The 15138-nt window shown below is 51.6% G+C and overlaps 1 protein-coding gene across 1 annotated transcript in view; it reads left to right on the forward strand.

Moving 5' to 3' along the window:
- Positions 1–14809, forward strand: part of UTP20 (UTP20 small subunit processome component) — a 92673-nt gene extending 77864 nt beyond the window's left edge. The window contains exons 49-62 of the mRNA XM_074271367.1: positions 1688–1858; positions 2352–2483; positions 3190–3300; positions 4243–4322; positions 6140–6209; positions 6312–6494; positions 7038–7169; positions 7963–8095; positions 8817–9004; positions 9743–9814; positions 12126–12434; positions 12626–12752; positions 13141–13286; positions 13518–14809. Of these exons, the coding sequence (XP_074127468.1) occupies positions 1688–1858; positions 2352–2483; positions 3190–3300; positions 4243–4322; positions 6140–6209; positions 6312–6494; positions 7038–7169; positions 7963–8095; positions 8817–9004; positions 9743–9814; positions 12126–12434; positions 12626–12752; positions 13141–13286; positions 13518–13673 (2010 nt within the window). The 3' untranslated portion in view covers positions 13674–14809. The remainder of the gene's footprint in view (positions 1–1687; positions 1859–2351; positions 2484–3189; positions 3301–4242; positions 4323–6139; positions 6210–6311; positions 6495–7037; positions 7170–7962; positions 8096–8816; positions 9005–9742; positions 9815–12125; positions 12435–12625; positions 12753–13140; positions 13287–13517) is intronic.
- The last annotated feature ends 329 nt before the right edge of the window (positions 14810–15138 follow it).

Below are 15138 nucleotides of genomic sequence, written 5' to 3' on the forward strand. Positions count from 1 at the left end.
TGAAGGGACCTTAGAGACCATCTGGTCCAAAGCCCCTTTTGGCTTGGGGCCAACAGGCTGAATCCCACAGAGGGCTAGGGAGCCCAGCCCTGATTCCAGCGCTGTCCTTTGTGCATTGGCCGGGCTGCCTTGGGCCTTGCTTCCTGGGACCCGCCTGGGTGCAGGGCTTGGGCTTGGGAGAGGCAGGGGTCCAGCAGCTCCCTCCTTAGTCGGCCAAGTCCACGCCAACCAACATGTCATTACTGCTCCCGAACTCCTCACACAAGGAGGCTGTTGAGCTTCTGTCCCCCTCGGTCCTAATGTCTTAGCGTGCCCCTGAGATGGGACTCTCTCAGGGACACCAGAGCACCTGGGGATTTCCAGGCGCCAGCCGTAAGCTGCAGCCATGGGAAGACTGACTCAGGATACCCAATGGGGACTGTGGGGTACACCTTGAGGCTCATCCAACCCAGTCCCTCTGTTTTACAGAAGGGGGGGCGAATGATGCTTCCTACAGTCACACAATCAGAGCCGAAAGTTCTGGGCCTGCAGTAGCTATTATTCCTTGAATTTATCTGATACAGGGGAACTTGAAATGTTTAAAAATACTAGTATTTTTGGCTTTTTTGTCACCCTTGTTTCTGAACTCTTGCCTGTGAGGCCTCCATTATGCCAAGTACAAAAGAATCCTCAAATGGTTGGAAACAAAGAATAAGAGAAAAAGCAGGAGGGACAACAGTTCTGCCAACCCTGCCCCTGAGCATTCGGGGACTTTGTCACCAGAGAGTGTCAGCTGGGGCTCTGGGAGGGTCCCATGGGGGAAGCCGACCAGGGCCCTCTTTTCCTCAGTTGCTGCCTATGTGGCCGTTTATGTGGGGCCATAAGTTACCCACGTGGAAGGAAACATTGAGGCCGTTCAGGTGCCTTGTTGAGTCTGCCTTCTATCATTGAGGTTCAGGATAGGTTAGAACTTGGCAGCTTAGAGCATGTTCTGAAAGTGGATTTTCTTTTTCTTTTCTTTTCTTTCTTTCTTTCTTTTTCTTTTTTTTAAGCTTTTTACTTTTAAAACATATGCATGGATAATTTTTCAACATTGACCCTTGCAAAGCCTCATGTTCCAAATTTTCCCCTCCTTCCCTCCACTCTCTCCCCTAGATGGCAAGTTATCCAGTATATGTTAAACATGTTAAAAATATATATCAAATTCAATATATACATAGTTATACAATTGTGCTGCACAAGAAAAATCAGATCAAAAAAGGAAAAAAATAAGAAAGAAAACAAAATACAAAAGAAGTAGGTTTTCACCAGGACAGATGTCCTCATTGATTAGTTCCCTTCCTAATGACCATTTGGATGGCGAAGAAAGCGCTGCTTCCTAGTGCTGGGATGCTGGCTGCTCCCGTCCCACATGTGTGCAGCAGGCTGCAAACGGAGGGCCACACAGAGGGCACTTAATAATGAGATTTTGGTGGCCCTGAGTCATCACATCTCTCCTGTCCGCTTCCTGCTGGTGGTGGGAGCCACGCTCCCTGCTTTGGGTCTGCCCATGCACCTGGCCTATTTGTCAGTAGAGGAACAGCCAGGATCTGTGGTCGCATCCATAGGGAGTTCTCTTGGGGCTGCCCAGGAGGCTGAGGGGTGTGTGGTCCCCATGGAGCGTGGGCCTGGCCACGGAGTCTCTCTACAAGCTGACTCTTGTCTCCAGGTCATCACAGGAGCCTTGCAGTCTCTCATCTGGGTGTTGAAGTTCCCCCTGCCTTCCATCACAAAGAACTCGGAGAAGCTCACGAAGCAGCTCTTCCTTCTGCTCAAAGACTACGCCAGGCTCGGGGCTGCCAAAGGCCAGAACTTTCACCTGGTCGTCAACTGCTTCAAGGTGAGGGAGCGGGAGCACAGTGGGGTCTGTTCTTCCAAGGAAGGGGGCGAGGACACCTGCCTCTCAGAAGGAGCGTCGCTGTGTTGGGTGCTCCCCAGAACAGAGAAGGCACAGAGAGGATCCAGGTGCACCTCTTTGTGCCATGGCCAAGGAAACGGAACCTTGCCAGGGCCTGCCCTACCCTGGCTGTCCCCAAAGGGCCCCCCTAGACTTACCCGTTTTGAGGGTGGCTGTGCTAGCCCTTCAGGCCTTCTGGTCCAGTGCCTCTGTTCTCTGGTCTCTGCTCCCCTCGTACCTGCCCTGAGCGGGCCTGGTGGCTGCACTTACCATCCTCAGGAAGGCGCCTGCCATTCTGGTGTGCGTCTCTTGTGCCTGCTTTGTGCCATCTGAGCTCTGAGGACATCCTGCCTCCGTGTGCCCAGCACTCGGCCCACCTGTCACTGCGCTGCCAGAGGTGGGCCGCTCACCCGTGGCACTGGATTTTCCTTTTCAGTGTGTGACCTTCCTCGTGAAGAAGGTCAAGTGCCACAAGATTACCGAGAAGCAGCTCCAGGTCCTGCTGGCCTACGCCGAGGAAGACATCTACGACTCGTCGCGCCAGGCGACCGCCTTCGGGCTCCTGAAGGTGAGTGGGCTCCCGTTCACACTCTGTGTTGAATCAGGAGCCTCATGGCCTAATGCTTGCACAGACTCTAGAGAATGTAGTGTTCAGCTTAGTAAATGTAAACTGTTCCCGTGTAAGTCCCCATGTCTAAAGACCTTTGCAAAGCCTGTCGCCACCATCTGTCTTAGGCTGTCCTTGCTAGGCTAGGGGCTCTTTGAGGAGGGGGGAGGTGTCTGCCTTATCTGAACATGTGTCTCACTTTGCTAGTGTGGCACGTGGCAAAGTCTTCCCTGCTCCTGTGCATCATCACATCCATTGTTTCTTTCCCCGGGGTAATGTTCCATATACCAGCTTTGTCAGGTCATTTCCCAGCCAGTGAGCATCCGCTTTGTTCCTGATTCTTTGCTAACACCAAAAAGGGCTGCCGTAAATATTTAGTTCACCGCAGGTCATTTTTTCCAGCTTTGACTCCCTTGGCATATGTGTCTGCTTGTGGGATTTTTCGTGCAAAAGTTGTGGACACTTTATTAGTATAATTCTAAATAATAATAACAATACAAATTGTTCAGTAAAACAGTTACATATTTCTTCTGTCGTGCTGCAATAGTTGCCGTCTTCTTAAATTCTTAAGAGTTTTAAAAATGATCTAAAAAACAAGTGCAGGCTTCTACACAAACAGTGCATTTTCCCTTCTGTATGTAGTAATGGGTCTGTTCTTATGTTTCAGGCCATTTTATCAAGAAAACTGATAGTCCCAGAAATTGATGACGTCATGAAAAAAGTGTCCCAGTTTGCAATTACTGGACAAAGTGAACCAGTCAGAGTCCAGTGTAGACAGGTTTGTTCTAAAGAGTCCTTGCTATATGTTCTTGGTTTGGGTATAACCTTTTTATTGTTTGTTTGCTTGTTTGTTTTTGTTTGTTTTGCTGAGGCAATTGGGGTTAAGCAACTTGCCTAAGGTCACACAGCCAGGAAGTGTTAAGTATCTGAGGCAGGATTTGAACTCAGCTGATGCTCTATCCACTTGTTTTGGGTTTTGACAGAGAGGTAACTGAGGGGTTACCTAAAGGCCCATGGCAACACACAGTGGCCTTCCGCTTCCCAGCCAGCAGCTAGCTCCTGACTTTTGGAGAATGAGAAGAACCTTGTATTCTGACATTATACAGCCAGGAGTGTGTAAGATTGAGGATTTTTTTTGTTCTCAGAGCAGCTTGTTAGTGCCTACGTTTGTGGAAGCTCATTAAATGCATTGTTCACATGACTCTCCAGAAGAGAGGAAGGGCCGCATCTCTGTGAGAACAGAGGGAACAGAGAGGAGATCACGGTGGGCAGAGCGCAGAGCCCTTGGAAACTCGGTCACCGCGGCTGAGGCGCGGCAGGACAACCAGGCTCCTGGGCTGGGTGGCAGAGTTTCCGCTTAGATTCCTCTTTAGATAAGTGCCAGAAGGGACAGGCCCTTGCGTGAGGTGGGAGAGACTGGCTGTGGACTGCACGGGTGGCCAGAGGCAGCACACAGCTGAGGCCTTCTGCTGAAGCAGATCCTGCCTCCTCCATCCATTAACCTGAGCAAGTACTTTTCACCCCCACCACGGAAGGCCCAGCCTCAGGGCAGTGGGGACCAGTGGGGGCTGGCCCATTGCTGCCCACCTGGCCCAGGCCTTCCTCCGACTTGTGTTCAGCTGGCATCACCTTCTAGAGCCTGGGCTCATCTCTGGGCCAAGACTGGAGTGGGACATGTGTGGGAGAGGCTAATTCCTGGTTTTCATCCATTTTTCTTCAGGTTTATCTGAAATACATTCTTGACTACCCTATTGGTTCCAAACTGAAATCCAACTTGGAGTTCATGCTGGCTCAGTTGAAGTAAGTTAGAGCAGAGGCTGCAGCTTCTGGGAAGATCTTGGGGTCCCAGGAACATCCAGTCCAGTTCCCTCTTTTTAATATAAAAATAAAACTTTCTCAAGGCCCTACAATAGTCGGTATCCAAGATGGGTTTGAAATCCTGGTCCTCTAACCCCACAGTGAAGCTCTTTTCATTGGACTCCCTGCTTCTCTGTCGGTGGGCTTTCCTTCCATCTCAGTGGGTCCTCCTTGAAATGGCAGTAAAGTTTCAGAACTCTCCAAGCAGGCCATCCTCTTCCACTTGACTTTCTTGTTTAGTCTCATATAGCATTCACTCTCTAAATTGTGCTGAGGTGTAGCCTGATAAACGTTTTTAAAACCAGCTCCCTTGCTTTATCTTAATTAGTGGATGTGGCAAACTAGAGGGATAGTATCATATTCCATGGATCCACATATCTTACATTATAGCAAAGTAACCTGGATAATCACTGATTGTGTGGATTATTTCATGAACTCCACTGTCCACCAACTTCTCCCTGGCCTGTGTTCACATAAGTGGTTCACCCTCCTAAACCAGCCCTTGGTGGCTAAGGCTGTAGGAGAGACGGCCTGCTCTGGATCTTAGAGCTGGAGGACCTTTACAGCTGAGGGATCTGAGGCTTGAATATATGTAGGGCCACTTAGCAGCTGACAGTTTAAGGATTAAAAATTAAGAAAATATATTAAAATATTAAATAGTTGGGTTTTATTTTTAGTAGCTTAAATTTAGTATCTTCAATTAAAGATTGAGAGGATGGCACACAGTAACGGAAACTGTGTTAGGAGCAGGGGATTCAAAGTTCCAGAGAAGCAACTCTAGGCCTGATGTCAGGAAAAACTTATTTTTTAGAGGCCTCTGGAAGTATAACAGAATTAGGAAGTCACCACGGGACGCCCAGCTCTACAGGGGAAGGGGTTGCAGAGGCCAGCTAGTGCTGGTCACTCATCAAACCTTTGAGAGGTCAAGTAACTGACAAAGGCTTCAAATGCAGGGCTCCAATGCCGGTTTTCTTTCTCCAATCCCACACTGCCTCTGGCTAAGGCTGGACAGCCCCTTTGCTGGGTCTGGTCTTTTCTCATCTTTATATATTTATTTTTCTCAGCAGTATTTTATTCTTACAAATACGTGTAAAGATAGTTTTCATTATAAGATTTTGTGTTCTAAATTTCCCCCCTCCCAAGACAGCAAGCAATCTGATATAGATTATACATGTACAGTCTTTTTAAACATTGCCCTATTAGTCTTGTGCAAGAAAAATCAGACGAAAAGGGAAAAAACATGAGAAAGAAAAGGCAAACAAATTTAGGTGCTGCTTCGATCCACATTCGGTCTCCATAATTCTCTCTCTGGATATGGCATTTTCCATCTCAAATCTATGGGCTCACTGTATTGCTGAGAAACGCCACGTCTATCATAGTTGATTATCACGTAGTCTTACTTAAGCATTTATTAAGTACCTACCCTGTGCCAGGCCCTCTGCTAAGCACTGAGGTTACAAAGAAAAGCAAAAAAAAACAAAAAAAAACCGTTCTCTGCCTTGGAAGAGGTGACAATCTAATGGGGGAGACGGCAAATTATGTCCAAATGAACTAGATACAAAATACCTTGGGTGTATTCTCAGAAGGAAGATCCTGAGCAGTGGGGGGAGGAAAGGCAGAACTCAGGGCATGGAGGACACTTCTCAAGTTTATCTTAGAAGGGGACACAGAGGGTCTTTTGGACCCAGATTCTATGATTTTTGTTTGAAATGAGTAAATTTTGAAGATTTTAATGTCTGTGCTTGATGCCTTTGCCTTAGCTATGACTACGAGGCGGGGAGAGAGTCTGCTTTGGAAATGATTGCCCACCTGTTTGAAACCTTCCCCCAGGTAAGGAGCGCCAACTAGAGCGCGCTTGGGGCCTGGGCCCGCTGCTGAGACCAGCGAGGGAGGAAGCGCTGGCCCACACCCACTCCTTCCCGTCTCTCTTAGGGCCTGCTCCACGAGAACTGTGGGCTCTTCTTCGTTCCCCTGTGCCTCATGATGATCAATGACAACTCTGCCAAGTGTAAGAAGATGGCTTCCATGGCCATCAAGCTGTTGCTCAGTAAAGTCAGCCTGGAGAACAAAGACCTCATGTATGTGCTCGTGGTCAAATGGTTTGGGAGTCAGAAGGTAGGGAGCGTTTCAGTGCATTCTGCTTATGGCCCGCTGGGGGGAAGGGGGAGCCAGCGGGAGGCGGGGGCCTCTAGTGAGCAAGTGCATCCCAAGACAGGTCCTCTGTGGAAGGAGCTGTGGGCTCCCAGGCAGGCACTCCCAGCTCTGCTGTGTCTTGTCTGCCTGACCCTGGGCTGGCCTTCCTGCCCTGCATCCACCTCTCGGGCCCTGCCTCCTTTGGATTGGTTTTGGCTCTAGCTGCAGAGCCTTATATGTCCCTACCTTCTCCCTGTAAAGTGGAAGCTCTTTGAAGGCTTTCTCTTCTGTCTGCAGCATGCGGCCCAGGGCCGGGTACATGGGAGACACTTGGACACTAGAACCCCATGAAATCACAGATTTGGGCCCCCACTTGTCAAAAGCCCGAGAAACAGCAATGGGAATGCCTCTTTTTCTAAGTCTGGGTGGCTTAGGCCGCCTGCCCTGAGTTGTCGGGAGGTCTTAGGGATGCCCTGACCCTGCGGCGGCCCACTGATGGTCTTGGGCCTTCTCTCCCGTCGGCAGAGTCTGCAGAAGCGCTTGGCTGCCCAGACCTGTGGCCTCTTTGTGGAGACCGAGGGCGTAGCTTTTGAGAGGAGGTTCGGGACGGTCCTCCCTGTGATCGAGAGAGAGCTTGAACCTTCCCAGCTCCGGGATGTAAGTTGTCTGCTGTGCAGGAAAAGCTTCTTACCTGTGGGTTTCTTTTGGTTTGGGAAAGAAAAGCATCCCTCCTGGCACAGATGCCAAGCGCATTAGCGTCAGAAAATCCCAGTTGAAAATGGGGCTGGTTCCCTGGTTCCCTGCTCTCTCTCCTTAGTGAGTTCATCTAGTCTCTGCTTCAACTGTCATTTCTGTGCACGTTATCTCTGTCCTTCTGGGATGTGACAGGCCACAGCGGCCTCCCTGGTCTCTACTCCTTCGTGGGGATTAGCTTCCCCTCGTGAGCCAGGGCCCTCCTGCTTCTAATCTGTATCTGTACGGCCAGCACTGAACACAGTACCTGGCGGGCACTGAGGGCTTCATAAGTGCTCATTCTTCAGTCCATCCATCCATCCATCCATCCATACGACTTTTGCATTTTATTTAAACTTCTGTGATCTGAAATAAAATGAGGGGGCTGGAGGAAGGGAATATTATGACCCTGAGGCCTTTTGCAAGACACACATTACTGTCTGTTCGTTCATATTGTCCAACTTATCACTGGCCTTCAGAAATATTCCCTAGTAATAAAAAGAAGTTAGGGATTTTAAAATTAAATGTCCATTTCATTATTATTTTGATTTTTTAAAGGAGAGGCATTGTGGCTGTGGATAGAGTCAGGCCTCAGAGCCTGGAGGACGGTGTGACCCCTGCCAGGCCCCGGGCCAGCCTCACCACACTCTGCATATGCCCCCTGCCTTGTCTTGTCCTTCTCCGAATGACCTCATTCATGTGTGGGTTTGGTTTTTAGCTCATTGAAGAAACTGATGAAAAAGCGTCAGACCGACTTCTCTTTGGTTTTCTTACCCTGATCACTAAACTCATCAAGGAGTCCAATTTTCTTCAGCTCACCAAACATCCGGAGAGTCTGAACAATATCTGGAGTAAGTCGCTTGTTCCCAGATCGCCCGACCCCCCGTATCCTTGGCTCTTTGGCAGGAGAAGCCTCGCAGGCCTCAGTCCGAAGGTTGCTGCCCCAGGGGGCCGACATTTTGGGGGGAGTCTGGGACTCCCTTCTTCTCAGTAGGCCCAAGGCCTTCCTCACCATTCAGAGGATCTCAGGGTATAGGGAGTGCTGGCGTGGCATGCCAGCCTCTGGCAGGCGGGCATTCTGCAGGGGAGACAGCCCTTCATCGGAGAGACTGAGACCCCGCTGGTGGGGCAGGAAGAGATGAGGATGGCAGGGTCAGAAGATGAAGCCAGAGCCTCTGTGAGCAAACACAGCGGGGCAAGGCTGTTAAATAGGGTGACAGGGCCGGCACTGGAAGGACCCCAGAGACACAAAGGGGCATGTTCACTAGTGATGAATTGTCTCTGAGGAGTCTCGGATACCAGGGGTCCCCAAAGTCTCAGGGAACTTTCAAGCTGCTGAAGCTTGCTCGTGTGGACATGTCTGTATCTGTGCCTATATACCCCCGTGTATTTTCTACCGAGCATGTGGACAGACACTCCTGCCATGACCTCCATAATTATAGAAATGGCTGTCTTTGTACCAAGCTCCCCGGGATCACTTAGGATGGATGCTCAAACAAAATTCCAGTGGAACCCAACAGTTCCCCACAGGGCTAAGCGATAAAGAATAAAAAAGTCTCTTTCCCCCGCCAGGTCACATCCAGACCCATCTGTCACACCCCCACAGCTGGGTATGGCTCACTTCAGCCCAGATTTTTGGATTATTGTTTGCCTCCTGCAAACCAGAGGACCTGATTAAGAGGTGGGCTGCCCAGAAGTCTAAGAAGAAGCAGTCAGGCCCGGTAGCCATTAACTTCCTCACAAAGGAGCTTGATCACAAGGTAGGATGTCGAGGGGCGGTCACAGGAAATCTCTCTCCCCTCAGGATCCCCCTGATGTCTTCCCAGAGGCCCTTGTGTGTGACAGAGTTGTTCTTATAGCATGAGGCAGGATGGAAAGTATGCTGTTGGGAAGGGAGAAAAAAACGAGGGAAGTCCAGGGGGCCGGGGTTATGCTGATCCCATCCTCATTGTGTGCGTGTGTGTGGTCACGTGCTTGTTATCTTTCTAAAAGCCCTGTGTCGGTTTGACACACGAGTGAGTGAGTGAGTAACTGGCACTCGTGCATCACTTACAAGTTTGCAGAGCACTTTGCACGCATTATTTCCTGGGCAGCTAGATCAGTAATGAGCTGTTACTGCTGTTAATGCTCAGAGGGTCCTGAGAGCTACAGCTAGTAATCTCATTTTGTAAAAGAGGCAGCTGAGGCCCAATGACCTGCGTAAGGCCCTACAGCCCATACGGGTCCAGAAACCGGACCCGGAGCTTGCTAGTTCCAGGCTCCGCAGTGTCTTAGTCAGGTTCACAGACTTATCTCTTGTGTGTAAAGCGTTTCTCTGACCCTGCGAAAAGAAGGGAGGAGCATTCAGTAAGCACTTTCTATGTGTGTAGCTCTGGAGATGGATGGTTGTCACCTGCTACTTGGGTTTCTCCAAAGGCGTCTGCAATGATGGGGGGCGCCATGTCTGGTCCTTGGGGGTCAGCAGTTTAAAACAGTACCGACCTTTCTTATCTTTTCAGATGAAAAGACTGGCTTTAGCTTTTTGCTCTCAGTTGCAGTCGAAGTTTCTGGATATGTCTCTGGGAGAACAGGTAGGAATGAGAATGCTCTGAATGGGCGGACTTGGGCGTGTCCTGGCTGCCCGCTCACGCACATCTACAAGGCACATAACTGGTTCCGAGGGGTTTCGCTCGGGAAGCTCCTTTGCCTACAAAGCACACTGGTCACACAGAGGGTAGCTGGGCAGCCATCATCTCCCTGCCGGCTTGCCTAGGGCCCTGGGAGGTGGAGGTGTTGTCTCCCTGACAGGTGAGGAAACTGAGGCAGACCAAGGTTAGGGGAGATAGCTAAGCAGCGTCAGTGGCCCAATTGGTGCCCAGGTCCTCCTGGCTCCAGGCCCAGCACAGTCTCCTTTGCACCACCCAGCCATCTCTGCCTGGCCCTTTGTAAAGTAAATGGGGGGGTAAGGAAGTCCCATTCTGCCTTTGGGATAGCACACAGTCATCAACATAGCCGCTTGACCTTCATTATAGTGGTCCAGCTGGAGAGCCTCAGCAGCCTGGGCCTCCAGGTTTTGTTTGTAAAGTGGAGGGGGAAGAGGGTCTCCTGTGACACAAAGGCCAGGATGACGAGCGAGAACCCGAAGCTTTACCTGCCGAGTCCACGTTGGGGCCTGCAGCTTCCAGCTGCATATTCTCCTGTATAGTTCTCCCTTCTCCTCAGCCCAGCCCGGCATCTTTGGGGATGGAAAAGTTCTGTGTTAGTGTGGCAGGGGATGCATTCTGCAGTCAGTCAGAGTTGCTGAAAGGGCGCACAAGGACACTGCCTGTGGCCGGGCTGGGTCAGAAGCAGGCCTTAAGCCAGCCCCTCTGACTCCCAAGCCCTCAGCCGCTCTCGCTGCAAAGAGTGATCTCCCTCCCATGTGCCCTTCCAGTGGATAAACAGAATCACCTTGCGTTTCAGCCGCAGCCTTAGCTAACCTTTTGTTTCAGGAGGACATAGAAGCGGCTGCGGCTGTGGCTGCCTTCTGTTTTTCCTTTTCACCAGCTAGAGTCCATGCCAGGGCTAGCGGAGAGCCATGAGGTGATTCAGTGATTGGGGGAGGAAGGACAGTCCCGAGGAGGCTTGAGTCATGGGAACTTTTCTCCTAGAGATTTCTCCCAGGTTTTAAACCCCTTCCGATGGGCAGATTGATGGCCAAGGATTTCGAATTCCCGTTAGCTAAAAGGAGGCAGTCTGTTGTTTCTGAGTCCTTTTTGCCTCTATGATTTTGGTGGCCCAGATGTTGCATCTTCTTAAAACTCGGGGGATTCAGGGAAGCTAGACTGGGCCACCTCCGATCGGTGGTCAGGTGTCAGGGCTCCAGTCTGTGAGGGCTTTTATTGGTGCATTTTTGGGGTGGTCATGAAGAGAAAGGCTTGGGGCCAGGACCACTGGACAAATTCTCATTTTTAAAATCCTTTTCTAAAGTGATTATCATGGGAAAGTAGCGTGGATGAAGTCTGGACTCAGGAAGACTGAGGTTCAAACCTTCCAAGCTGTGTGGGGCTTGCCCCTCTGCCTGCTTGGAGCGCTTTGCTTGCCCTTGTAGTGTAGATGGCAGTTGTGGGCAAAGCGTGAGCTGGGAGGAGGAGGAAGGTCCAGCTTCCTGGCACAACTGGACACACTTCTATTTTGCCTGCCTGCGTTTGGGCACCTGCTGGGGCCAGCTTAAGACATGTGACATCAGAGCTAGAGTGCCAACCTGGAGGTCACGACCTGGTTCTGGGTTCAAATCCCAACTCTGTCATCATCTCTGCCCTCCCCCACAGTTTCCTCTGGTCAGTCCATGGCAAGTCAGGGTGGAGGATGCACGCACAGGGTGAAGCCATCCCTCCCTTACACTCGCCAACTTGCTCCTCCTTGGCCACCATTTCCCTGTGTGTTGTTTCCCCCATTAAAATGTAAGCTCCCTGAGGACAGGCTCTCCCTTCACTTTGCTTTTGCACGTCCAGCCCTTAGCACATAGAAAGTGCTCGATAAAAACTTGCTTTTTCATTTGTTCCAGTGGGAATGACTATTAGCCAGCTTAGCATTGCCAGGAGTTTCATATAACTCAGTCAAAAATGGACACGGGCACGTTAGATGCCAGGGTGCAGTCAAAAACAGGCCCTCTGCCCTTAGAAAACAGGTTCTCCTAGCGGAGTGCAGAAGCAGCTCACTCTCTGGGGAGGTTCTCTCAAGCAGGGAGAGCTGTTCTGGGATCTCCCTCCTACACGTGCTGGGGGCTCGAGCTTCCTAAGGCTGCTGTGAAGGTCTGGGAGAGTCACCGTGCAGATCGGGAGAGCGAGAACCACCCCACTGACATTAGGGCCTTATGAGAAAAGAAGCTGATGGGCATTTCTCTCTCTCTCTCTCTTAAAGATTGTTAAGAATCTCTTGTTTGTGGCCAAAGTCATCTATCTGCTGGTGCTCCATGCAGCAGAGAAGGAAAAGGCCCCTGAGGAGACAAGAGAGGCGGCTGCCCCAGAAACGTCCCAGGCCTCCAGCAGCGAGGCGGGGGCCGGGCGGTCCGAAGAAGGCTCCGACGATGAAAACGAGGCGGCCGGATCGGCGGAGAAGGCCGGGACGGAGGAAGAGTTCGACAGGCCCGCCAATCTGTTCTGGCTGATCCACAAGCTGTCTGTCATGGCCAAACGAGAAGCTGCCTATTCGCCCAAAAATCCTCTAAAGGTGAGACAGATGGGGCCGCTGTGGGGCCTCTGGACTCTCAGAAGCTGGTTTCCTCAGCAGCGCTCCCTCCCGGGACCTCTAAAGCGGGCTCCAAGAAGGGCCCGTGGGCTCTAGCACGGGGGCCCTGGGGGGTGGCCCCTGCGATCCTCCATCCCCGTCTGCTGGCTCACGCCGACACTCTGTGTTTTCAGAGAACCTGCATCTTCAAATTCCTTGGTGCTCTGGCTCTTGATCTGGGCCCCGACAAGGTGCGGCCTTTCCTCCCCATGATCCTTGCCCCATTGTTCCGGGAGCTGAACAGCACCTACGCAGAGCAAGGTGAGGAGCGGGGCTGGGGGCTGGGGCTTTGGGGGGAGGGGTCATAGGTCACCTACTTCGGGAGAGCTGGTCTGCAGCCACAGGGGTCCCATGGAGGGAAGAGAAGAAAGCACAGGGGCACAGAGGGGAGGGCACAAAGCTGCCCACTTCCTTCTCTCCGCCCCTGTTGTACATCCAGGCGTGCCCCTCCCCATCCCCTAGCTCACCAATCCTTCCTTGTGCAGCAGCCTCGTCTGCCTGGGGTACCCAGGGAGGGGCTGGACGGTTTTACTCATACCCTTTCCTCCTTGGAGACCCCGCACCTGTCAGAGACTCTTTTTTCTGGGCCGTCTTTGCTGGATGGCAGGGATTGACCCCATGTCCCTGTGTGTCTCTTTGTCATGAGCAGACCCTTCCCTGAAGAACCTCTCCCAGGAGATCCTGGAGCTGCTCAAGAAGATGGTGGGCCTGGAGGCCTTCTCGCTGGCCTTCGCCTCAGTGCAGAAGCGAGCCAGGGACAAGAGGGCGCTCCGCCTCAGGCGCAAAGCCATGCAGGTGAGGACTGGCCCCGCCCCCTCCCCTCCCCTTCCCTTCTGCGGCCCCTCCCTCCCCAGATGTTCCCCAAGGTTGGCCCCCAGCTTTCCCAACCACCCACCCTCCTGTCTGCGGCCCCTCCCCTTTCCCAGTATCCCTAAGGTGGGTCCCTCCCCAGGTATTCCCCTGGTCAGTACCCTCCTCCTAGCCTGCCGACCCTCCCTCCATCACACCCCCTCTCTGCCCTTGCAGTTCGTCACCAACCCCGACATTGCGGCCAAGAAGAAGATGAAGAAGCACAAGAACAAGAGCGAGGCCAAGAAGAGGAAGATCGAGTTCCTGCGGCCGGGCTACAAGGCCAAGAGGCCGCGGAGCCAGGGCCTGCGCGATCTGGCCATGGTGGAGTGAAGGCCCCGGCCCGGCCCGAGCCCGTGTACAGTACCGTGTTAATAGCGCCCGTGGTTTTAAACATTAAATACGCTGAAAGTTTGCCGCCGTCGGTCTGCGTTTGTGCGCCTGCGTGTACAGAGAGGCAGCCGCCCACTTTCTAGAGAACAGAACAAAATGCTTTTTCTCCGTTTCGTTGCGGTCGGGATCCTCCCCGTGGCTCGTGGGGCCTGTTGGAAGTGAGTCTGGTGAAGCCGTGGGCCCTTTCGCGTGAAGGCTACAAAATGATTCAAGAAAACGCCGGGCTTCAGGTAGCGTTTAGGGCTAGTCGAGATGGCCTTTCTTTTTTCCTGTCCAACTTCACAGACCCCTTGAGCTCCCTCTCCTCCTTCCTCTTGCGGGTCTCAGGTCAAGGCCCTTTGACTGGCAACATCTTGCTTCCTCCCATACACGGGAGCTGGGGACAGATCCCAGGGTGGAGCCCTTCCAATAAGATATGCAAATTTGGGGCAAGTCATTTAATGATACTGATCCCTACCTGGTGCTAAGCACTCTGCAATTACTAACATAAGTATCCTTGCACTACCCTAGGAGGTAGGTGCCACTATTAGCCCCTTTTTACAGATGAGTAAACTGAGGCTGGCAGGGGTTCAGTGACTTGCCTGGGTCCCACAGCTCCCGGATGTCTGGCCCGGCCTGCACTCTGGCACCCCTTAGCCTCTCTTCAGAGAAGGTGCCAACTTAGGTAGGAGTTTGCTCTTCCGGGAGTTCCTTATACCAATGAAACTCAGGCAGATTCATTTGTTGGCCATCTATCCAATGGAGTCATTTAATAGTCTGCCAGTTTTGCTTCTACCTCAGACTTCTCCTAGAGCCTTGACTTGGCCTTGTGTTCTGGTGGTCCAGTTTAAAATTCACGTCCCCACTGTCTGCTGACCTGTGACCCTTTCCCCATGGCCAGTAGTAGTTGACCGTTTTGTACAGTGTTGTTGCTTGCCTGACATGTAATTGTTGTCTTGTATTTCTATTACCCTTTGACCCAGTATGACTGACAGCTGTCACCTAGCGATGTGGCCCTTCACACGCTAGCAAGTCATCTCGTTTTTAATCTATATTTGCAAGTGTTTCAACATTAAAATTGTTATGTTTTATGGAAACTGTGTGTGTTGTCTATATAAAAATTGAGTTTCTTTTCTTCTGGTCCCTCTACCCCTCAGAAATGGACCCAGTATTCCATGGTGTTACAGGGTGAAGGAAATGGGTCAAGCAGGTGCCCCTCAAGGATAGGGAGGTGGCTGTTCACTTCCCCTTCCTTTTCTGTTCTTTGCCCTGAGAGTACTGATCTGCCCATGGCCTTTTCTGCTCATGTTGGAAAGCATCACACTGAGGAGCCAGGGGCAGGGTATAGTTGCAAGAGTGCTGGGCTTGGAAGCCAGGGAGACCTGGATTCAAATCTTGCCTCTTACACTTGACTTTCCTCCATTGT

This window comes from Sminthopsis crassicaudata, chromosome 5 (assembly GCF_048593235.1).
Source record: "Sminthopsis crassicaudata isolate SCR6 chromosome 5, ASM4859323v1, whole genome shotgun sequence".
NCBI classification, from domain to species: Eukaryota; Metazoa; Chordata; class Mammalia; order Dasyuromorphia; family Dasyuridae; genus Sminthopsis; species Sminthopsis crassicaudata.